The following is a 25,602-nucleotide window of genomic DNA, read 5'->3' as shown; positions in this document are numbered from 1 at the left end:
CACAAGCTGTCTCTGCTGTCTGTGAGTGACTGATGCTATCGGCGTGGTTTAATGAATAGAGGCTGGAACATTCTCTCTCTCTCTCTCTCTCTCTCTTTCTCTCTCTCTCTCCTTTCATTTCCTCCAACACTGTCAACTTCTGAGTATGGACTCTGTTCTGTTCTTTACACCTGTACGAGTCGTTTTGTAAAGTTTTCACAGTCAAATGAACACTTCAACTATATCTTGTTTTGTTGGTGGTGCATCAGATTACTATAATATGTAAATGACTGAAAAATGTAATGGAAAACAATATTTTAAAACCAATAAGCAAGTCAAGAAGAAAATGTTAATATCTTCCTGAAAGAAAGTCTATTGTTCATAATCGACTAACTTGAACTATATAGTCTTTCATTTGTGTGCAGGTTGTTGCACACATCCAGTTCTGGACAATATAGATCTATATTAACAACGGTATAAAACAGTGGTTTTCAACCAGTGGTCCTTGAGGGGGTTCCAGGTGGTCTCTAGCCAAAGGATGGAGAGTTGGTAACCAAATGGACCCTCTGCTCAAATGCAGAATTTAAGTGATTTATTGATATGAAAAGGGTTGAAAGCCACTGGTCTAAAAGCGAGAGAAGTCCTCAGTCCGCACACAGCTCTGCTCCGCAGTGTTTCATTCATTGTAGAAACTCTGACATTTACATGCAGGCTCACACGTTCAAATGAGAATTCACATCACAGCCATATCAACGACGCCCAGCGCTTAACATCAGACAGCACACGTGCACACACGTGCACACACGTGCACACACGTGCACGCGCCCTCGCAGCCTCAGGCAGTCATGCTGATAATAAGTGCCACTCATAAATCACCAGCTCCGAGCGCTCCGCTCATAATAATAAGGTTCTCTGAACAGAACAAAACACAATATTCCTTTATCACACGCGCACACACACACACACACACACACACACACAAACACACACGCACACGCAGCACGCACTCACGCACACACACACACACACACACACACACACACACACACACACACACACACACACACACACACACACACACACACACGGTGGTGTGATTAAAAATGCATTACAGAGCATTTAGATTCATACAGCTACGTGCCGCGTGCCGAAAATGTACTGTATATATTTTTATTGTAAATCTTAGATCAGGTCAAATAAGAAAATAAACCACCCGGTGAGTTTACTCATAATGAACATGATTCAAGATTCAAGATTCAAGATTCAAGATTCAAGATTCAAGATTCAAGATGTATATTGTCACACAGATGTACAAGTACATGCATTGTGAAAAACTTAGGTTGGGGGTGCTCCACAATACACAATAAAAACATAAATAACAACAATAGCAAACCCCATGTAAAAGGTTATTTAAAAGGTTTTTTAAAGGAACACAGACAGCACACGAGGCCTTAATACGTGAAGAAGTGCATTGTTCATTTGTTTAGCAGTCTTACAGGCTGGGGAAGAAAACTGCTCTTGAGCCTGGTTGTGCTGGCTTTGATGCTTCGGTAACGCTTCCCTGAGGGCAGCAATACGAAGAGTCTATAGCTGTTGAAGCATCAACTGTAAATATGAAATAAATGCTTAAACATAGCTATAGGTGTAATGTTATTATGTTATACAGAAGTGAACCTTTCAAGCCTGTTTTCTCAACTCGCTGCACACTTGTGTGTTCACTGTTCAAGAAGTATTGCGTGCAATATTCATACAAATCCAAAGTGTACGGTAAATGTGAAAGTTGCAAGCATGTATTGGATTTCCCGTGGCATGCATTATTATTTGTGGCTTTTTGTGCATATAGTGTGTCTGGACGACTGGTATGATACAGTCTGTTTCTAGCGAAAATGTAACTAATTCAGTAGCAGTAACAATAGCGTTTTCCCTCAGTCAGTTGATTCTTCATATCCATATGAGTGAAACGGCCTGGATGATTTGTTTCTTTCTTATAAGAGGCGATCGGAAATCCCCCTATGGGGATTACAATGCAAATAAAAAGTAAATTGTTCAAAAACAAAAAAAACATGTTTGATTTTAGTTTTCCCCCCAAAAAAACATGTTTTAGCAAATTCAACATAAACAAGGTGGAACAAAGCAGAAAGAGCCTGCTGGTTAGGTTAGTCATTGAGGAACCAATCAGAAGGCTCACAAATGGTGAATTATTTGGGGGCACACATGCAATATAGCGGTAATATCCGCGGCCCACTCATGGTTTAGAACCACAGCCTTAAATAGCACACATGCCACATGTGGCCGTGTGTGATTTGACGCTAATTAATTCAATTAATGCATCCGATGCCCCTCGCTAGGCGCGGGGACCAACTTAACTGTGGCTGGCCCTTTAAAAGCCATGTCATCTCATCAGGGACCATTGAGCTGGCTGCCCCGAGGGCTCATGGGAAATGAAGTTTTGACAGGTCCATCGTAGTCTCTTAACCCTCATATTCCCAGTAGACATCATCACATTGTTCACACTCTCCCAGACTCCCACACAACATCGACTCCTCTATGGATTATACACTTAACTACAAGCTGTCGGTCTGTCTGTCTGTCTGTCTGTCTGTCTGTCTGTCTGTCTGTCTGACTGACTGACTAAAGGTCTCACTGCACATCTCTGTCTCTCACAGATCCTCAGTTTGATTACTATTCACCAACAGTAGTAACAATTTGATTATACTGATGCATCACACTTTACTATATGTGACCGTTTCTGTCCGAGGCTAAGTCATTGATTTGTATTCTTCTTTTTTTTCATGTCAGAATAAAAGCAGGGAATCAGAGCGTCAAATTGACATATTGGTTGTTCAGTTTGACCCACCAGTTTTTGGAGATATGGCTTATAGAGTATGATGTCTTGAAGAGAAACAACGAGTTGAGAAAATATATAGGCTTGAAAGGTTCACTTCTGTGGACTACATATTTAAGCATTTATTTCATATTTACAGTTGATGCTGTGTGTGTGTGTGTGTGTGTGTGTGTGTGTGTGTGTGTGTGTGTGTGTGTGTGTGTGTGTGTGTGTGTGTGTGTGTGTGTGTGTGTGTGTGTGTGTGTGTGTGTGTGTGTGTGTGTATCTTGCTGAATGCAACAATCTTTTGTCCAAGCTGCAAATCAGCTCCAATGTCACTTTTAACCAGCCCAACTTTATAGAAGATCTGATTTGATTTGATTTGATTAGATTTAGCACAATTTAAAAACAACAATATACACAAGATATGAAAAAATGAACGTGCCGGGATGAGACTCATAGGAGGCCTCGACCTCTATGTATAAAAAAACAATAAATAAAGCGGCAGAAGACAGCCGTGGAGCAAATACTTGTCTTGTCAAAACTACGTGACTCCTGTTGAAAATGAACTGCGAGACATACGACACACAGAGGACACAGGAGACATGTGAGGACACAGAAGACACAGAGGACACAGGAGACACTGAGGACACTATAGCCGCAATTTGCAACTGAATCTAAAATTGCAATACCCTCCATTGACTCCCCACTCATCCAATTTGGTTTGTGATCTGCTTGTCTTAAACAACGTTAAACTCACCAACATTGCAGCTGTAGTCCAAGCTTGAATTATCCTCTTTCAATCTGCCGAGCTTGTTTTTCATAAAAATCCCCCGTAGACATGTTATGAGCTACTTTCTGTCTACGGGGGATTTTTATGAAAAACAAGCTCAATGTTTGTGTTTACACAATGTTTGTGTTTACACAAACCCTGCATACAACCATAAAACAACAACATGCACACTCTCCCAGGCAGCCTACTGGTATTGAAGTACTAGTGTAGAGTGTTGTACACTGCAGAGTGTTCAGCAAAAATTGCAATTCAATTCTGACCTTTGATGTCTTCAAACACGTAGTAATCCATAATCAAGGGTGGATGCTGTTGTGGAGTTGCCCAGTAAAGCTGAAGTCCTCAGGATACAACTGTTGTAGGCCTAAAGTAGCCTAGCTCCTCTAGGGACTGCATGCTCACTTCCTTTCTTTCCAAAAACTTTGCAACAGACATTTGACATTGTGAGGCTAACATTTAGGATACTCTCAGAGAGGCTTCTCATTAATATTTAATCATAAACAAAGAGTTTCTGGTGTGAAGAAAAACAAATCTGCCACATTCTAGAAACAAGCACATGATGTCAGGCATCAGGCAGGCATGACCAATCAATCTATGCAGGTACAGATGGACAAACTAGGCAGTGCCAGTGGCTACGGATCCAAATAGGAAAATGAAAAAAAAATAATAATAATACTAATCCTAATACTACTACTACTAATAATAATAATAATACACCCACTGCCATATTTTGCTAAATTGAAAATAATACACAGTACCCTCATAGGCAATCCAATAGTAAATTGATCCTTCTGTGTTTATCTGTGTCTGTGCGTGTATGTCTGTGGGTGTATGTATGTGCGTGCGTGCGTGTGTGTGCGTGTATGTCTGTGCGTGCGTGTATGTCTGTGCGTGTATGTATGTGCGTGCGTGCGTGTGTGTGTGTGTGTGTGTGTGCGTGCAATCCGTGCATGTGTGCATGTGTGGCAATAATCTCACGGATCGGTGCCAAATTTCCTGTCTCGGGTCAAAGAAATTTCTCTAATTTCCTATTTTTACTCCAAAAGAGTCTAGCAGCAGCCATCTATAAGAGGCTCTGTCTGTCTGTCTGTCTGTCTGTCTGTCTGTCTGTCTGTCTGTCTGTCTGTCTGTCTGTCCGTCCGTCTGTCTGTCTGTCTGTCTGTCTGTCTGTCTGTCTGTCTGTCCGTCCGTCCGTCTGTCTGTCCGTCCGTCTGTCTGTCTGTCTGTCCGTCCGTCCGTCTGTCTGTCTGTCTGTCTGTCTGTCTGTCTGTCCGTCCGTCCGTCTGTCTGTCCGTCCGTCTGTCTGTCTGTCTGTCTGTCCGTCCGTCTGTCTGTCTGTCTGTCTGTCTGTCTGTCTGTCTGTCTGTCTGTCTGTCTGTCTGTCTGTCTGTGTCTCCCTCCATAATATTGCAAACCACTGGAGTGATCAATCAATCCACACACTGCTACTATATGAACGTATACAACTCGGACCAATTTTTCTGCACACATTCTGTTGAAATATATCTAACATGAATAAAATATCCATGGAAGTCAATGGGACCGCGGTGGTGTTATATTGACCAGTGGTCCTTGAGGAGGTGCCAGGTGGTCGCCCGCTAAATGATGGAGAGTATAGTTAACAAATTTCACCCTTATAGATCTTTAACTCTTTGAGTGTGTAAAATGAAACCAAATCCATTTGGTTTCATTTTAGAGCGAACGTTTTCTTTCAGAACGTTTTTAACTCAAATCTTTGCTTCTGGGGGAGGCGGGCTGGTCCCTGGAACAAGTAACATATTTTCAGATGGGGGTCGGCATTGACATGGAATAGTTTGAGCACCACTGACACATATAGAAACATTTCAGAAAACCTGTTGTAGATTTTGTAGGATCTGGTCTCTCAGTCCTGAATGGGTTAACGGAAACAGCAGCTATCTCTCAGTGTGAATGACGGGAAGCCTGCAGTGAAGTGAGATGTCACACACGGTGCTTTCAGACCACATGTGAACACAATGACCAGGCGTCTCACTCCATTATCTCACACACTGCGGTGGACAAAAGGCAGGTTAACACGCACGCACGCACGCACGCACGCACGCACGCACACACTGCAGGTCACTGCGTGGCATTAGCCTCTGCACTGGTGTGTCATTGACTGTAGCTTTCACCCACTTGAGACCATAAGCCTATATAGAGCTTTACCTGAATGCATCCAATCCCTAGATATCATAAAGGCCTTTATTCATACTCCAGTTTATAGGTGATAAGGTGACCACCGAAAATGACAACAGGACGTCACTGAGCCGCGGTGGTAATTAAGAGACTCACCACTTCACCCAAACACATCTATCTGTTTTTACTAAAGCTACAACATGACGTCACTGAGCCGCGGTGGTAAGAGACTCACCACTTCACCCAAACACATCTATCTGTTTTTACTAAAGCTACAACATGACGTCACTGAGCCGCGGTGGTAAGAGACTCACCACTTCACCCAAACACTTCCCTCTGTTTTTACTAAAGCTACAACATGACGTCACTGAGCCGCGGTGGTAAGAGACTCACCACTTCACCCAAACACTTCCCTCTGTTTTTACTAAAACTACAACATGACGTCACTGAGCCGCGGTGGTAAGAGACTCACCACTTCACCCTAACACATCCCTCTGTTTTTACTAAAGCTACAACATGACGTCACTGAGCCGCGGTGGTAAGAGACTCACCACTTCACCCTAACACATCTACCTGTTTTTACTAAAACTATAACATGACGTCACTGAGCCGCGGTGGTAAGAGACTCACCACTCACCCAAACAAATCCCTCTGTTTTTACTAAAACTACAACATGACGTGTGTGTGTGTGTGTGTGTGTGTGTGTGTGTGTGTGTGTGTGTGTGTGTGTGTGTGTGTGTGTGTGTGTGTGTGCGTGCGCTTTACAGGCCTCAACCAGGGAAGCTGTTTCAGGATCAATCCTTTCCCCGATGACAACGACTATGACACAGACAGCTCTGAATACCTGCTGCGTAAGTACTGTCTGTCTGTCTGTCTGTCTGTCTGTCTGTCTGTCTGCAGATTGATTTACCAGTGGGAAGTGTGTAGCACTGTTGAGGGTTCCATTGTGTTGCTGCTGGTTAATTATTTATTTCAACAATATATGGATATGTTAACATCATGCATGCCATGTGGTCTCCTCTAGAGTATAGTGGCCATCTTCAAAAAATCACAACCCTGTTAATGACGGTGTTGACTCAACCCCGTTATTATTTTCAACCCTGTAATTATATTATTCTATATATCAACTATGTATACAAATATTTATGTAATGCCTGAGATGGGAAAATGTGTTTTTCTGCTAGTTAAAGATGTCCTTAACATTGTGGGGTATTAAGAAAAGTAATACCTTTCGGTCACATTTTCAAGAAAAGAAAATCCAAATCGTACCGGTTTCGTGGAATGACTCATATAGACACGCGCGCGCACGCACGCACGCACGCACGCACGCACGCACACACACACACACACACACACACACACACACACACACACACACACACACACACACACACACACACACACACACACACACACACACACACACACACACACACACACACACACACACACAGTGGCAACCCAGGGGAGAATACAGATTCACAATAAAGTAAGAGGCTCGGAGTCAGAGGCAGCATAAACTTAAATCGTCTTTTATTTAAAGTCTTAGGGAAAGGGGAAAACGGGGCAAAACATCAACATAAAGGTTCCTCTTCTCAGGGGCTTAGGCTTCTCACTTGCAGTCCTGTGGGTAGAGCAGAGAAAGAGCTAGTGACTTAGTTGGGGGAGGGTGCTGTAGGCTCTCCCTTGAGGAGTTCAGTCGGCTTGAGAGATCTCCCTCATACCAGCCTCCTCATGCACAGAGAGATTCCTCCTTCCTCACTCCTCCAGCAGTTCAGACTCACTCCCCAGACAGCTTGGGCGTCGGCCCTTTAACAGCTTCTGGTGATTGCCTTACTGGCAGGTGCGTCCATGTCCAGGCTCCCATTGGCTGCAATACCTGTACCGGGTGATATACTCCCTCTATCACCTCCCCCAGCCTCATTCTGTGGGGAATAGGCCTGGCTGTTTCCCCTGGTTTGCCACAACACACACACACAGTGAGTCAATTGGTGATGGCATGCAGGAGACAATAATGAGTGAACTCTCCATCAGAGGCTGCCACTGACAGCATATAGACTCAATTCTTAACACTTCTCTTACTCTCTCTGTCTCTATCTCTCTGTCTCTCTCTCTCTGTCTCTCTCTCTCTCTCTCTCTGTCTCTCTGTCTCTCTCTCTCTGTCTCTCTGTCTCTCTCTCTCTCTCTCTCTCTCTGTGTCTCTCTCTCTCTCTCTCTCTCTCTCTCTCTGCGCAGGTATAGTGCGAGCCTCCAGTGTGTTTCCCATCCTCAGTACGGTGCTGTTGATGCTGGGGGGGGTGTGCATGGGGGTGGGCCGCGTCTACAACACACGCAACAACATCCTGCTGACCGCAGGGATCTTCTTCGTAGCTGCCGGTGAGTCTAAAACGCACGCACACACGCACCTACACAGGCACACACGCACCTACACAGGCACACACGCACCTACACAGGCACACACGCACACACACAGGCACACACGCACACACACAGGCACACACATGCACAAGCGGTGTGAGGACGTCAACATGTCTGTTGTATAAACGTCTCATTCTCTCTCCCTGCAGGTCTGAGCAACATCATCGGCATCATCGTGTACATCTCCAGCAACGCGGGCGACCCCAACGACAAGCGCGACGACGACAAGAAGTCCACGTACTCGTACGGCTGGAGCTTCTACTTCGGCGCGCTGTCCTTCATCGTGGCCGAGGCGGTGGCCGTGCTCGCCGTCAACATCTACATCGAGAAGAACAAGGAGTTCCGCTGGCGCGCGCGCCGCGACTTCCTGCGCGCGCTCTCCTCCTCCGCCGCCTCGCCGTACGCGCGCATGCCCAGCTTCCGCTACCGCCGCCGCCGCCGCCGGAACAACGACACGTCGCGCTCCAGCTCGCACTCCACCGAGGAGGGGGCGGGGCCGGCGTCGGGCCCGGGCTCGCCGGCAAAGGGCGGCGGCGGCGACCTGTCCATGTACGCCATCGCCCGGGACAGCGTGACCACGGAGAACGCCTACGGCCCCGACGAGCACGAGGCGGCGGCCGCAGACTTCCTCCAGGTGCGCAACTGCTTCGCCAGCGACCTGAAGGACGGCGGCAGGGCCAATCGGAGGACCACGCCCGTGTGAGCAGCCCCTCCGGAGCTCTGCTATTGGCTGGGCTGAAAAGGGACAAGGCGGAGCGTCTCTGTCTCGCGGGGCGGATCCGAATGTGTTGGGACCGTCGCGGACTTGGTTCCGATGAGGGAGAATGTCCCAGGTTTAAGGAACCCGATAAACCATTGTGTGTGTGTGGGGTTTTTTATAAGTGTGGTCCTCCTCCCCGGCAACATGATTGACAGTTGGGTAACCAAATGGACCCTTGCCGTCTGTAACTCATGAGAGTGAGCCGATGGAAAACCAAACATGAATACAAAGACATATGTGTGAGTGCTGTCTTGATTGAAACTGCCTTGCTTTCATAGAGTGGCGAAGCAAAGTTAGAGTTGCTTTTGTCTGTGTTGTAGAGATTTTTCCTAGACAAGTAAAGTTATTTTCTTTCTAAAATAGAAACTGTAGAAGCTACTATTTTGCTCCGTAACTATTGATACAAATCTAACGGTTTTCAGCCAGTGCATGGTTCCTTGAGGAGGTTCCAGGTGGTCCCCAGCTAAATGATGGAGAGTTGATAACCAAATGGACCCATGTAGATCTTTAACTCTTGAGAGCATATACAATAATGTTACGCTAAATTATTGTTAAACATCTGCATTGCTTAATTTACAATAATTCTACACAATTAGTAAACGTGGAAGAATTGTTATTTTGATCAACGTGTGCCATGTTATCTCTCCTAATGCTACCAACATCAATACAGCATGGATGGGAGTGAGTTGTGGACAAAATCTCATCCAACAGAATATGCTTAGTCTTTATTCTGAGAGGCTAAATGTCGTCAAATGGTGGCCGGTGGCTATACCGTGGCTCAAATGCCGAATAAACAAATGGATCTTGCTGTGAAATGGGTTGAAAACACCTGATCTAAAACTTTTAGAAAACATTTGGAAACGAGATAAGTTACGGCCGCATCGATGGGTCTGGCTCTACAGTGTTTGTGACAGTGTAAAAACATCATGCTACATTGTGTTTCAGATGTGTTGAAATGCTAAACATCGTGTATAGTGCCGGGGGTTCACGAGCCTTCATAGCCATCACAACAACATACCTTATTACATACGGTCTGTTTGAATTAATCTGTTCTCTAATTAATTAGCAATGTGCCAATCAACAGCATTCTACCTGTAAATGATGAAACAAAGGTGCTAAATGACATGTTTCCTTTCCGTATATCAACCAGCCTCCCATCCGTCGTGTGTGTTGTGCGTGTATAGTTGTTATCCAGCGCAGAGTCATCATCAGATGTTTTTTTAAGTGTCTTGAAAATTTAAACTTAGGTTGCCGAATTTACGTACTTGTTGGAACAGGGACTCTTCATCCTCATAACGAGGTCTTTCAGAATTATTGAAGGTCTTTAATATGCTGTAAAGAAATGTGAAATATGTTTTACAAATCTGTACATAATAGCCCAGCACTCCGAAGTCTGGTTCTGGTAGGCCTACTCGTGACGTGTTTCGATGTCAAGGCTTCCTTCACGCTGTGACGCCTAAGCGTGTCTGCTGACAATGGAGTGCTGGCTATTATTTTCGTTTAACTTCGTGAGCCGTATACTATACTGTACACCATGTGAGCCGTGTACTATACTGTGTACACCATGTGAGCCGTGTACTATACTGTACACCATGTGAGACGTGTACTATACTGTGTACACCATGTGAGCCGTGTACTATACTGTACACCATGTGAGCCGTGTACTATACTGTACACCATGTGAGCCGTGTACTATACTGTACACCATGTGAGCCGTGTACTATACTGTACACCATGTGAGCCGTGTACTATACTGTACACCATGTGAGCCGTGTACTATACTGTACACCATGTGAGCCGTGTACTATACTGTGTACACCATGTGAGCCGTATAGTGTGCTTGTTTCGTTTCTAAAACGTTTGTGCTACGAAGCTGTTAGACACGTTCAAATTCTGTTCTGTCTGGACACGCAAGGTTGCCTTTTCATCCGCGGTCCATCGCACGCTCCCCAGTCCGTCCGTCCGTCCGTCCGTCCGTCCGTCCCCCTGCTGTGCCAGAGGGAGGTGACCACTGTCTGTGTGTGCAGACAGAAAGACAGACAGACGCAGAGGGACCTGTCCGACTGTATCTGCCCCTTTGTCCTTGAGGGACTTCTAAAGCCTGCTGTGTGTGTGTGTGTGTGTGTGTGTGTGTGTGTGCGTGTGGATGTGTGCGTTCGGGTGTGCCTCTTATACTTTCCTTTAGTTTCTCTCAGGAAATAACTGTGCTGTGACGGGTCGAACCATTCCTTAATTGACGGGTCGAACCATTCCTTAATTGACGGGTCGAACCATTCCTTAATTGACGGGTTGAACCATTCCTTAATTGACGGGTCGAACCATTCCTTAATTGACGGGTCGAACCATTCCTTGGCGGGTCGAAGCATTCCTTTACAACACCTACCATCAGCTCCCAGTCCTTACAACACCTATACCATCAGCTCCCAGTAATGTACTTACAACACCTACCATCAGCTCCCAGTCCTTACAACACCTACCATCAGCTCCCAGTCCTTACAACACCTATACCATCAGCTCCCAGTAATGTACTTACAACACCTACCATCAGCTCCCAGTCCTTACAACACCTACCATCAGCTCCCAGTCCTTACAACACCTACCATCAGCTCCCAGTCCTTACAACTCCTATACCATCAGCTCCCAGTAATGTACTTACAACACCTACCATCAGCTCCCAGTCCTTACAACACCTACCATCAGCTCCCAGTCCTTACAACACCTACCATCAGCTCCCAGTCCTTACAGCACCTACCATCAGCTCCCAGTCCTTACAGCACCTACCATCAGCTCCCAGTCCTTACAACACCTAGCATCAGCTCCCAGTCCTTACAACACCTACCATCAGCTCCCAGTCCTTACAACACCTATACCATCAGCTCCCAGTACTTACAACACCTACCATCAGCTCCCAGTCCTTACAACACCTATACCATCAGCTCCCAGTCCTTACAACACCTACCATCAGCTCCCAGTACTTACCGCACAGCATCAAGCCGTGCTCCTCATGCGCTGAGTTGGCGTTGACTGGGATGGAACCCATGACCTTCTGGTTGAAAAGGCGAGTGCTCTATACCGACTGAGCTACCCGGACAATATGAAACCATCGTGAGTGTAGTAGATTTCACACCATTATGTCATAATGCTGTGTAAAAATATATATCCAGATGTTGTTTAATGTTAAAAGGTTGTATATAAAGATATGGCATTGACTGCCATTGGTGAGTATACTCGTCATTTGAAACTGCGAGTATATATTCGTCGTTTAAGTGTTTTCATTGATGACCTTATAGATCGCGCTCTTCGCCCCAAGTATTGCCTCTGGGTTGCTATAGGCAACCGATTAAAAAAACGCAAATGTATACCGGAAGTGAAAAAGTCTGCCTCCTTACGCCTCAATGTAAATAGATTTGACTAAAATGCATTCATCTCTGATTCTTCAGATCACCGTGCAATGCGCAGCACCTACGGTCCTACGCCATTGTAGTGCATTGGCCTCAAATTCCCATAATATCAATGCGTTGCTGTATTGAAATGTGAACAGTGAGCGCCCAAATATAAACGTTTTTTTTCCAGAAACTGTAAAAAAAAATATATGTAAAATAGCAGATCTACATACACTTCGCATCACATACTCAAAATAGGACAGTAGTACTCAAAATACTCTGTTACTGTCCACTATACTGCCACATATGTGTGCGTGCGTGTGCGTGCGTGCGCACGTGGTGTGTTGTGTTTTGAAATGGCTTTGTTATTGTCTAGATAGTTAAGCTCCTCGCTAAACTCTGTTCTTTTCCCTCCAGGGAAATGTTTTGAAGTGCGGAGTGCAAATGATTTCACAAACAAGAGTGGAAGGAGAAGGTGCTAATTGGATGTGTTGTGTAAGACGTTATAATCAAAGAGAAATCGACATGAAATAGCAAAATGTGAGATGCTCATCATCAACACTTAAAATGCCTTTTCTTCTCCATACCTTTTCAACTTATAAAGCCTTTTTGCCAGAGATTTGAAGCCAAAACCAATGCCAGTGTGTTCTGTAAATATTATTGATTACATATTTGAAGCATTATTATTTGTGTGTGTGTGTGTGTGTAGTAGAGTGCCTTAGTTTATTTAAAGATGGATTTTTACTATATCTCGTGATCATTCCACCCAAAATAAAGGTCTCTAATTCATATCGATTTGCTCCAACTGTTGTTTCTCTGTCCTATTGTTTTCATATCACCGAAAACCTTCACATAAAGAAATAAACTGAATCCGGTGTGACGTGACCGTGGTCTTGCTTATAAAGCCAAAGTGCACTACGTTTTGTTTTTGCTAATATTGGATTTAAAATAATTGTTAACTGGTCAGCCAAATGAGATATCTGTGAATAATTGATATTACCTTCACATAATAAGTCTACATTTTGGCTTTATAGGCAAACTGCTTCGATTGTTCTTCTTCTTTCCGTGTCTTTGAAGCATGCAGGTTAGATGACAAGTCTCCCATTTCTTTACACAGTCTTTTGCATTCTACTTGGCTTATAATTTAACTAAAATGTTAATGTTACAGGGAATGAATAGGAACAGAACCCTGACACCAAGCTATGCTTCATATATCTATGCTCAATTATCCTCAATAAATATATATTCTAAATTCACTCTAAGAGTTGTCTGACTGAAGTGAAATTGTTACATGGGTTTGTGTGTTTTATACATTTATATGTAGAGAAAGACAGACACCGTCTTAATGCTCCCAAAATAATTAACATTATAACATTTTGGCCACTCCGGCTTTCGTCAGCAATACTGTACACTTTTTTTTATACATGTTTAACCATTGGAAGTTATTAACACAAGCTTTGTTGACTTAACACTATTGGAACACATTGAAACAGCTTTTTTTTGGAACATTTCTTTTTCCATTTCTTGAAGGTTTTTGGACATAAAAGGTTTCCGGCCAACAGCGACAAATTATAGTTCTTTTCAACAGCTACAGTATACCTATAGTGGCTGGCGCCCATGTAGGAAGAGTAAACAAGACTTGTGGGATGAAAAGGGAGACATTGTACGAGCAGGGATTCTTCAATCAACCCTCCAGGGGCGGTTCCTTCGGTCCAATCAAGCCCTGAAGGCAGAACTCATTGTGCCGGGCTGTCATTGGGCTTTGTGTGAACAAGTACCATGGATCTGAGGTCTTTGTGTGAACAAGTACCATGGATCTGAGGTCTTTGTGTGAACAAGTACCATGGATTTGAGGTCTTTGTGTGAACAAGTAACTGGCTCGCACAAACAACAATGGCTCCAATCAGTCAGGCAGCAGAGGTACGCAGTGTGGTGGAGGCTACTGTACTTTGAGTACTGGACTAAACCCATTCAGGAAGGGATTTAGCTATTGAAAAATAGCAGATCTACAAGCTCATAGCGCGGCACTCGGTGCTTGTTGATCTGCTATTTTTGAAAAATCATGAAAATGTAAACAATACATATTCAAAGATTTGCGCCACATTTTCACGATTTTTCAAAAATAGCAGATCTACAATCTCGTAGCAGATCTACAAGCTCATAGCGCGCTGTGAGCTTGTGGATCTGCTATTTTTTCAATAGCTAAAGTAGAACATAATGCTTAAAACACCAAAAAGGCTTCTCGCCCAGAATGAGCTAATCTAATTCCGCTTGAATAATGGTGCTTGTCATTAGCAAATGAATACAGCCAGGGTCCCTCGGAAGGCCATCCAATCTATTCTGCTATGGGTATATAATTAGACACCAATTAAAGGCTTTTCCCCTTTTTAATTTTTTTTTTAGGAAATCGCATTGATGAAAGATGCTAATCGCCGTCGAGACGATCCGAGTCAATCCTCATTAACCCATTCTGACCTGAGATCAGATTCATACGAGGTTTCCACTGGACTACACACTGGTCTGATTAACCCATTCTGACCTGAGATCTGATTCTAAAAATGTCAGTCGTTCTTCGATTTAAAAAAAATAGCAGACCTACAAGCTCGTAGCGCGCCACTCGGTGGCGCGCTATGAGCTTGTAGATCTGCTATTTTTCAATAGCTAAAGCATAACATGATGCTAACACCAAAACGGGTTCCCGGTCAGAATGGGTTAATGAAAGCTGCCGACTCCCCATCCTGTGCGGGACAAAGTGTACTCAATGCCAGTACTTCAAAGTATTGGTACTTCTGGTTAAATATTACTCAACTATAAGTGAAAGTTGCTCTGTCAAATATAGTAGGCCTGAGTTTAAGCACTGAAATACTTCTAATCTTCCATCCATCCATCCATCCATCTTCAACCGCTTACCTGTAGTCGGATCGCGGGGGCAACAGTTACACCAGAGAGCTCCAGACCTCCCTCTCCAGAGCAACATCAGTGACTTCCTCCCGGGGGGATCCCGAGACTTTCCAAGGCCAGTGAGTCGATGTAATCCCTCCATCTGCGCCTTGGTCTCCTCCCAGTGGGAATCTTATCTTCATATAATTGGTCCTCACTAAATGCTCATTTTATGTCTCAGAGGAGGGCTGTGAACAATGTCAGTATAGTAATATTCCAGGAACATAAATGATGTATAATCTCTATTGGTTTGGAATCCCCTGCAGGAGTGCAGGTGTCTGCCGAGAGAAACCAGATGATGTATTTCTCTTTGAAGAGCTAGAAATCACTCCGTTTATCACAACCACCAGTGAAGGGACCAGTGGGACCAGTGGGACATTTGGTGTAGTCTTTTTTTATTGGCCTAAAATATTGTCTATATTATACATACATTCATCAATCCACTTGCTGACTGGCTGTGGGTATTGGGCACATTTTTTTTGTCATTAACATCCTATGGAAGGCCACATTGTCAAACAACTACCTCACCATGGCAGTAGCTTTATCAAGATACATTTCTGCCCCTGGAGAAATGTAGCTTGAAAAGCCATGTAGCTACATTTGTTTTACATTACTTTTTTTTTCCAGCATTAAATTGAGAACGTACATGTGGCGTATATGAAACAAAACATCTATCCTACAAAAAAAGTCACATGGCAGAAGAAATATATGCCTCTCTCTCTCAACTGAGTTTTATTTATTTTTAAAAGGGGGAAGGGAGGAATGTTGAGGATACTGTTACATCATGACATTTGATCATCAATCTTAACAAATATCTTAAATTGTAAAAAAAAAAAAAAAAAGAATCACACCTGTGTGAACTGAGTGGTGCAATTCCCCCCCCCCCCCCCCCTCTCTCTCATTTCCACGCCACGTGAGCAGTCTCTCAAAGTTCTTTAAAAAGTTTAGGGGGGGTCACGGTGTCACAGTCGGTAGTGCTGTCGCCTCACAGCTGGGTCCTGGGTTCGATTCCCGCTGGGGATGCTGTGGGCGTGTTCCCTCCTCCGCGTCATCAGTGCCCATACCCGAGGTGGTTCTCCCCGTGTCCCCTAGGGTAGGTACCCCCACAAAAAACAGTAATCCTGGTCTCTAAACTACATCCCAAGTGGCCTGTTGGAGGGGAAAGGAACTGGTCGGAATAACGTGTTCCTTCCACGCGCCACGTCCGGCCGGGGAAACTCCCCCCCGTCAGGTGAAAAGAAGCAGCTTGGACTCCTTATGCATAGAAGGAAGCATGAGGTCAGTCCGCTGTCCCCCCCAGGTTGGCAGAGGCAGATTAGATAATTGACACTGGGGGAAAAAACGGGTGGCAAAACCATGGGATAAAGATTATAAAAAATGAAATAAAAAGTTTCAAATATATCTACAAGCTCACAACATGCCAGTGTAGATCTTCCTGAAAACTCCTGTTTTCATCCTGTGTGGTGACGAGCGTGGTACTTTAGAGAAGCTAACTGACAGAAACTCTTGTCACAGAGTTTACACTGGAAAGGTTTCACTCCCGTGTGGATACGCTCGTGTGTCTTCATCTCAGACTTCTGGTAGAAACTCTTGTCACAATATGTACAGCGGAAAGTCTTCTCGCCGCTGTGGTACCGCTGGTGATAGTTCAGATAACCCTTTGACCTAAAGTACTTGTCACATTGTGTACAGTGGAAAGGTTTCTCTCCTCTGTGGGTGATCTGGTGTGACTTCAGTAGTGTGGACGCGTGGAAGCTCTTGCCACAGTGCTCACACTGGTATGGTTTTTCTCCAGTGTGGACACGCTGGTGTGTCTTCAGAAACTCTTTCCGGGCGAAACGCTTGTTACACTGTTTACATTGGAAGGGTTTTTCCCTAGTGTGGACATGCTGGTGTTCGTTTAGAGTACCTGATGTGCGGAAACTCTTGTCACACTGTTTACATTGGTAAGGTTTCGCTCCAGTGTGGTGATACTGGTGTATCTTCAGACCACTTGTGGAACCGAAACTCTTGTCACAGAGTTTACATTGGAAAGGTTTTTCTCCAGTGTGGACAAGCGTGTGTCTTTCTAGGTCACTTGGGCTTTTGAAACTCTTTTCACACTGCTTACAGCGATTCTTCGTCTTTTCTCGATTGTGGGAATACTGGTGTATCTTTAGAGCACCAGCGTTAAGTAAACGCTTGTCACAATGTTTACATTGGTAAGGGTTTTCTCCAGTGTGGCTATGCTGGTGTCTATTTAGTTCATCAATCAGATTGAAACACTGCTCACAATGTTTACAGTGAAAGGGTTTTTCTCCAATGTGGTGATACTGACAGTGTTTCTTTAGAGAACCCGGGAGACTGAAACTCTGGTCACAATATTTACACTCGAAGGGTGTTTCTCCGGTGTGTCTAACCTGGTGTCTTTTTAGGTCACTTGAGGATTTGAAACACTTCTCACAATATTTACAGCGATTAACAGGTTTTTCTCGCGTGTGGACATACTGGTGTGTCTTCATAGCGCCGGGGAGACTGAAACTCTTGTCACAGTATTTACATTGGAAAGGCATTTCTCCGGCGTGCATGCGCTGGTGTGCCTCCAGAAAACATGACATACTAAAACTCTTGTCACATTGTTCACAGCGGAAAGGTTTATGTCCCGCTTGGGGAGGCTGGTGTCTTTCTAGGTCAGCTGACTGACTCTTGGCACAGTGTTTGTCACAGTCTTTACCAGTGTGCAAACACGCGTGTTTTTTCAGGTTATATGCAGTAAGAAAACCCTTTTGACAATGTGTACAGTTGTGGGTTGTCTTTCCTGTGTCATTCGATGAGTCTACGCAAGTCTTTCCTTCTCCTGGCTGAGTTAACGTCTCGGAAAACCATTGGTGACTGGTCACAGAGTCAACGATTGGCTGACTGTCAGCTGGTGTGACTTTGTGGTTTAGCTTGATGTGTCTTTGTAAGATGACCTGAGACGGGAAGACGTGCGGACACTTGGGACAAGTGATGATCTGAGTCGGTGCAGACCCGGAGCTCACTCCTGAGAGAGAGAGAGAGAGAGAGAGAGAGAGAGAGAGAGAGAGATGTTAAAAGGCTTCCGTCATCAAACAAGTTCCTTCCTTGTGAGACTTCCCTGTTAAGAGGCATATTGTCATTTTTACAAATTGTATAAGGTTATACTGTGGTTATATTCATGTAGAAAACAGATGAATAAATGATTAGTATAACTAAAACTAGCAAAATAAACTATAATAAAACAAAAAGCTCTACATAATTATTTTTATATTATTTTGGCTATATGTATTATTTTTTACTATACATGCTGAGTACAGTAGTGCATCCCGTGGATACAGAGGTCGTTGTTCAATTGCGTGACTTGCGTCCCTTAACTATAAACTGTTTCTTTTTGCATTTTAATCTCTGTCTTGTGTTTAACACTGACCTCCCCTGGACTCCTCCTCCCAGTCGCTGTCAGATTCACAGGACTCCTCCTGATAATCACTGGACTCCTCCCGATAACCGCCGTCCTCGCCCTCCTCAGAGTAAGATTCAACTTCAACTTCACACCAGATGTCTTCGTCATCATCAACTTCACTTTTCACCGCTAGTGATGTCAACGTTGACCCATCGGGCCCCTCTGGTCTTTGAAGTAGCTCCTCCTGTTCCTGCTTAATCTCTGGAGGCTCCGGTTCCTCCTGAAGCAGACTGGGGCTCCTCTCCCGCTTAGGAGAAAACTCCACTTGGATGTCTAGGAGCAGAAAAACAACATGATAGTCATCAACAGCCAGAGTTTTAACTAGAACTAGGATGAGAGAACATATTACTCCAGTTTTGGCATCACTGCACTGGCTTCCGGTTGTTTTTAGGATTGATTTTAAAATTATTTTACTTGTCTATAAAGCTCTCAATGGTCTCGCACCTTCCTACCTACATGACTGCCTGCCTAAATATGTCCCAAACCGCCTCCTAAGGTCTTCCACTGCTGGCCTGCTCGCGTTGCCAAAAAAATGGCAACTAAAAAATACGGGGAAGCAGCTTTTTGCTTCTACGGGTCGTCGGCATGGAACAAGCTCCCACTGTACCTTCGCCAGGCAGCCTCTGTAGACATTTTTAAAGCTCAGCTCAAGACCCACTTCTACAACGTTGCTTTTAATTGAGTTTTAATATGCACGTTCCTACCCTGTCCTGACTGATTTGCTGCATGTGGTGTTTTTATTTGTTTTTATTTATTTTATGTTCTTATATTCAATTTTGTTCTTTGCCATTGTTTTATCATTTTAACTACTTGTGTTTTATTGTATTTTATTTTTGCCCTGTGAAGCACTTTGAGCTACATTTATGTATGAAAGGTGCTATACAAATAAAGTTTATTATTATTATTAACACTGGATTCCATTTTCTGTCTTTTCCATGTACTAAGTGAAAAAAAGACCTATTACCAGTTAGGAAGTAGACATTATAAAAGGTGCAAGGTTATGGAAACTTAAAAAGGGATATTTCACTTTCAAACAAACTTTTGGTAATTGTATCATCTACTCATCCTACACAAACCCATTGTAACTTCAAACTCCATTTTAACCACGGTAGATTCATTGAAAACATTTGGTTTTCTTTTACCGTTTTCATTTATTGTTAACTCATTTTGAAAAAGAACCTACTCCTGCGGTGCCCAAAACATCTAAAGGAATTATTAAAAATGAATAACAACATTAAATGAAATACCCCTCACGTATTAGAAAGACAGTATCAGTCACCAGAAAAAAAGGACAGGTGTTTCCGATGAATCTATCATGGTTAAAATAGAGTTTGAAGTTACAATGGGTTTGTATAGGAAGGGGACGGGGCAGCTAAAATTAATATAAAATATCTAAATACTAAGCCCGGACCTCAAGGCTAGGCTAAACTTCCGCTCACTCGAGCCATTGAGTTATAATTATACTTCCGGCAGTCTTCCGGGTGCTTTAAAACGCCACTGAGCAACTTCCACTGAAATGAATAGCTTGGTGGCGGGGCTAGTGCTCCGGTTCGGTCTCTATCCTTAGCTCTATGCTAGTAACTGTTGTGTGTGACAATGAACGCCTTGAAGCTGGAAAAGAGAGACTTACCGAGGTCTGGCTGGTATTCCGGCTCCTCCCGTAGCATTGAAACGGGTCTGGCTGGTAGTTCTGTAGCACCAGAGTCTGGAATGCAAAAAAAAAAAAAAATCCCAAAGTTCAGGATTAATTACAAAGACTTTAAAGGCATATTCATAGTCTGGATTTTCGGTGATGAGGTGACCACCGCTCCGGTGGTGAGCTGACCACCGGAGCTGAAATAACATTGAGCGGTGGTGAGTAAAAACGGAGAGATGGGCTGGAGCGGTGGCGGTGGTTTGCTCTTCACCGTGGCTCGTGACGTCATGTTGTAGTTCGGTGGTCACCTAACCACCGTAAATCCAGACTATGTATGAGCCTTTAGAGAGACACGTAACACAATTTGATCCTCCACGCTCCATAGGGTCCCGTAACGCCCGTGATCTTTAGCTGCGTTTATCTCGGACTGGGCTATATGCATCCGACTGCTAAATGCCTAAATTGTAAATTCTACTGCCACGCTGTGCCCCCATGAGGGGATCCAGAGTCACGCTGTGCCCCCATGAGGGGATCCAGAGTCACGCTGTGCCCCCATGAGGGGATCCAGAGTCCACAGCCACGCTGTGCCCCCATGAGGGGATCCAGAGTCCACAGCCACGCTGTGCCCCCATGAGGGGATCCAGAGTCCACAGTAAAAACACACTCACCCAGGTCAAAGTCGCGGAGGTGCCGGGGTAATTGCCTCTTCCTCCGTCCTACTGCTGGGAGCTCTGGAGAAGTCATCTTCACCTGCAGGCTGGAGTCCACAGGCCGCTCTGGGGTCTCTGGAATGAAGGGACAGAATTGACATTGAAGTTGAAGCTTGTAGGCAATACTAGGCACATCTGGGCACCTCAACGCAGGGCTACAGAGTGCGACCTATATTAACCCATTTAGGACCGAGACCAGATTCTACAAAATGTCTTCTAAATCATCAACGGTTTTCTGAATCAGTGATTTTCAAACTGGACCCCAAAAATTCTAATGTAATTGGCCGCCGACCCCCCCATCTGAAAATATGTTGTTCCAGGGACACCCCCCCCCCCACCCCCCCCCCACCCAGAAGAAAATATTTGAGTTAAAAACGTTGAAAGAATATATGTTCAAAGATTGGAGTCACATTTTCACAAATTTTCAAAAATAGCAAATCTCATGGCGCGCCATTCGGTGCCGCACTATGAGCTTGTAGATCTCGCTTGGCTGGCCTCTGGGTTTGCGCACCAAATGAGCTCATTCAAACTGTTTCATAAAAATCCACTGTAGACATCATGTTATGAGCTACTTTGTGTCCTTGCAGGTGATTCTTTTTTTAAGTGCTGGAGTTTGGAAGTGCTCGTTAGATATCACTCAACTGCCCTGTGTACCACCTGTTTTGAATTAGCACATAATGCAAGAGGCAGCCGGACATTGCTTTACTGAAAACGTGCTTCCAAACTCTGATGGAAACATGGCATGTGCACATATGGTCAATAAGCTTTGATCGGTGAATGATAAAAGAGTTGCATAATTTGCGAACACGGACAATATTGGACAAAACTGCACGTGTGTGTGTATTATGTGTATATGTGTGTGTTTGAGAGAAAATATAAATATCCTAATAAATTTGGGTCATTTTCAATCTTTACATCAAGGCAAAACAAACTATTGTATGGAAATGAATAGCCCCTGACCTTATCATGCTGCTGATAGTTGTTAATTTCCTAGACCAGGGCTAGGAAATTAACACAACTATCATCAGCATGATAAGGTCATGAATTAATACCACACTATACAAAGAAAAATACGGTGCAGCTTAATTTGTGATGACGCTACCGAATATAAAGGTTTGTGGCACCAGTGCTACAAAACTATAAATTACAAAAAATTATAGTAATGTAAACCATAAGCTACATGATGTGAACAACAACATCATTATCCAACGTATTGTTTATGCCCCAAAATGATATACAGGTTCTAAGGAAGGCGGGACACACAAACGGAGCTCCGTTCTTTTGCCAGATTTATAACTTCCACTTTACATAGGAGCTAGCAGATATAAGAAATCCGGTCGCCTTCAGAATAAGATGTCACAAACAATTAATGTTTTTTTAAAAGACATGCATTAATTTTTTTAATGCATTTATCATTATGATACAGTATATGTATTTTGAAATGGCTTATACACTATAGTACTTATAGGTGCCATAAAAGGTAGTTACTGATTTATAATGGCTATCGATTCCCATTTAATCAGGGCGGGCACTTGGCACATTTACTACCCTAGCTGTAGCCCCTTTCGGAACACTCGGTTAAGCTTTTCTGAAGTTCGGACGTCGCTTACCCCAGGGTCCCTGAGTACTTATTCCACTCTCCATGGGAGGCAGATGTACATACCCTCCGTTCACACCGTGCGGCACTCCGCTTGAGTGTTGGTGAGATATTTCAAAGATGCATAAAGCGGCTATAGGAGACAATGGAAACGTGGGAGAGATCGCATTAAGCGCCGAAAGTTTTGGCTGCTCTGAAATTCTCTCTTCATCACTTCCCATGTCCCACCTCCCACGACACAACAGCATTATAAACATCCTGCATGTACGCTGTCGGTCAATCAGAGGCAGTAACTAGGACGTGCAGCTAGCCAGTCACCACTCGGTAGGCGGTACAATGAGGAGTCAACAAGGAAGTCAAGGAAGTGAGGAAGAGAGAATTTCAGACCAGCCAAAACTTTAAAATCACGGCATCTGCGCTTAATGTGATTACTCCCACGTCTCCGTTGTCTCCTATAGCCGCTTTATGCATCTTTGAAACCAACACTCAAGCGGAGGGTATGTACATCTGCCTCCCATGGAGAGTGGAATATTAAAGTACTCAGGGACCCTGGGGTAAGGGGCTGCGGGGCATCACCTATTTAATAACCTCGCGTCACCAGGCTTTCCTCACCAGTTTAAATAGCTTCATATTTATTGTTGCAGGCTACAATAATGCACATTTTAGTTGACAGAAATGTTGAAACTTTGGTGTTTATTCTAAAGTACACATTTTTACAACATTGAAAAACGTAAGAATGTACAATGTCAATGTGTCATATTTGGCCTACTACAGCAATATTGAATTAAAAGATGTGAAGAAAAGAAAAACATAGTTAATCTCCATAATATTTTTGTAAAGCTAGTGAGCAACTAGGGAGGGGCTAAAGCAAATATTCTTAAATCTTCTATTATAGAGCAGTAATAGGTTGGAATGCACTACCAAAGTGTATAACCAATACAAATACAAAATTCATCTTTAAAATCAAGTTAAAAGAACACCTTATGTAAACCATACTGCAGTAACCATGGGAAAATAATAATTCAAATGTACAATGTGTTACTATGTTTTATTTTGAGTTAGTGTTTGTAAACAATTGTAAGTATTGCCTTTGTTAAATGTTAAATGTTTGTTGTGTCGGACCCCAGAAAGACTAGCTTTTGTCAAGGCAAAAGCTAATGGGGATCCTTATAAACAATAATAAACAATAAAGAAGCGTTTCAAAATGATATTCTTTAGCCTGCAGACCCCCATTAGACAATATATGCCAATGACCCCCATAAGAGAATATTTTTACGGCTCTAGCAGTGATTTTCAAACATTTGTATTTCATTCCCCCATTTAATGGCATTTCTATCTCTGGGACGACCATTTATATTGAAGAAACAATGTTAATTTAACCCAGTGTACAAATGGAACACGTTAGGGCACATTTAGTTCCATTTGTACACTCTCTGAATTACAGACCAATAAGGGTCCATTTGGTTCCAAACTATCATTTAGCTGGGGTCCCCCTGGAACTTCCTCAAGGACTCCTGGGGGTCCCCGGAACCCACTTTGAGAACCACTGGGCTAAAGAACCAGAGCCGCGGGACTGGCCTATAATATCTGACAAAAGAAAAACACAGCCAATGCTGCTCAGGCTTCAAAAGCATCCCCCCAAAATTCCCTTTTCTTTCAGGTCAACACTCTGATTTACATTACTATTGTATAATATAAATGAGACAAAAACATACCTTCACGGATAACTTAATTCTGGCAGAAACCCCACTTTAACGCATCCAGAGTGGGGAACTATTCTAGTCAAAAGACTGTAGTTGTAGTTGAAGCTATCTTAGCATTAGCGTTAGCATACAACAAAACCAAAACCCGTCTTTAAAGTTAAAATTCCTCCCGTGTTCACTAGACAGTCTGTCACTCTGTCACACAGACTGTCGTGCAGCGGCAATATCAGACACAATAAGCTACACAAGTACAAAGGGTTGTGCACTGCAGTGGAAACATATCTCTGCTCTGTTTGTTTGGGACTGGTGGCAGCGCTGCTGTAGTGCTGTTGTTCATAGACAGACAGATGCTGCGGCGACTGGCCGAGTGGCCGACCTGTGTTCCCTGAACACGGATAAGCGAGCACGGATAAGACTTCCGGTGGTCGAGCTCTACAGAATAAAAGTATACTCTATAGTCTAGTCTAGATTAAGACCATAGAGTATTAAAAGGAGGGGGTCTAGACCCTATGGTCTAGACTGAAATATGTATTAACAGTTTGCAGAATTACAGTACATTTCTAGAGTAGAGTAGCCTAGAGTAGAGTTTATTTATTTTGGTCATTATAACAAATCAATACAGTGCCTGCTTTTTTTATTGCAAAAGAAACAGACCAAAAAGGTGTAGGCTGAAGCCTAAATTTATAGTGCCTACCCTTCTAACAGATACATGGCTTTCATAGGTAAAATAATACAACAAAGCAAACAGAAGGGGAAATAAAAAACAAGAAAACAAAACAAAACCAAAACAAACAAACATAACATAAAACAAAAACAAAGACAGACAGGACAATACAGTTAACAGGAACAAGACAAAAAATAACAAAAGCAACAAAACAAAACAGAAAACGAGAAAACAAAACATCATATCAATGTTCTATCTACTTTTTTTGATCGAACTATTCTAGTCATTCCCCATACATTTCAAGCAAAAACTCAATGCAAACACTGTTAACTGTGAGTGGACGACCCAATTAAGCATTACACTTGTTTACAACAGGGTCCACTTTGTTCAATTCATCAAAAAGACTCGGTCTAGAAGACAGTAAAAACAAAAACCATTGATTTATTTGTACGAAAAGACAGACAGACAGACAGACAGACAGACAGACAGACAGACAGACAGACAGACAGACAGACAGACAGACAGACAGACAGACAGACAGACAGACAGACATGTAGACCAAAATATTTTGTATACATTTTGAAATT

The 25,602-nt window shown here is 43.5% G+C and overlaps 2 protein-coding genes across 2 annotated transcripts in view; one reads left to right on the top strand and one right to left on the bottom strand.

The window, feature by feature from the left end:
- Window positions 1–8,868, top strand: part of LOC308323565 (voltage-dependent calcium channel gamma-4 subunit-like) — a gene marked incomplete at both ends in the record, with an annotated part of 17,419 nt that extends 8,551 nt beyond the window's left edge. The window contains 3 exons of the mRNA XM_080775299.1: window positions 6,515–6,598; window positions 7,983–8,123; window positions 8,315–8,868. Of these exons, the coding sequence (XP_080631425.1) occupies window positions 6,515–6,598; window positions 7,983–8,123; window positions 8,315–8,868 (779 nt within the window). The remainder of the gene's footprint in view (window positions 1–6,514; window positions 6,599–7,982; window positions 8,124–8,314) is intronic.
- A 6,338-nt stretch (window positions 8,869–15,206) lies between these two features.
- LOC308324337 (uncharacterized protein) lies at window positions 15,207–24,670 on the bottom strand (the record flags this gene model as incomplete). Its single annotated transcript, XM_080776379.1, has 7 exons — window positions 24,364–24,670; window positions 21,010–21,126; window positions 20,336–20,410; window positions 18,673–18,978; window positions 17,863–18,270; window positions 16,787–17,157; window positions 15,207–15,218 (listed from the first exon to the last, which is right to left on the bottom strand). The coding sequence occupies exons 2-7, from the start codon at window positions 21,083–21,085 to the stop codon at window positions 15,207–15,209; spliced, it is 1,248 nt and encodes a 415-aa protein (XP_080632505.1). The 5' UTR covers window positions 21,086–21,126; window positions 24,364–24,670.
- Window positions 24,671–25,602: the final 932 nt, after the last annotated feature.

This window comes from Protomyctophum bolini (assembly GCF_963924005.1).
Source record: "Protomyctophum bolini genome assembly, chromosome: 11".
Classification (NCBI taxonomy): Eukaryota; Metazoa; Chordata; class Actinopteri; order Myctophiformes; family Myctophidae; genus Protomyctophum; species Protomyctophum bolini.
This window is presented reverse-complemented; position numbering and strand designations above follow the sequence as displayed.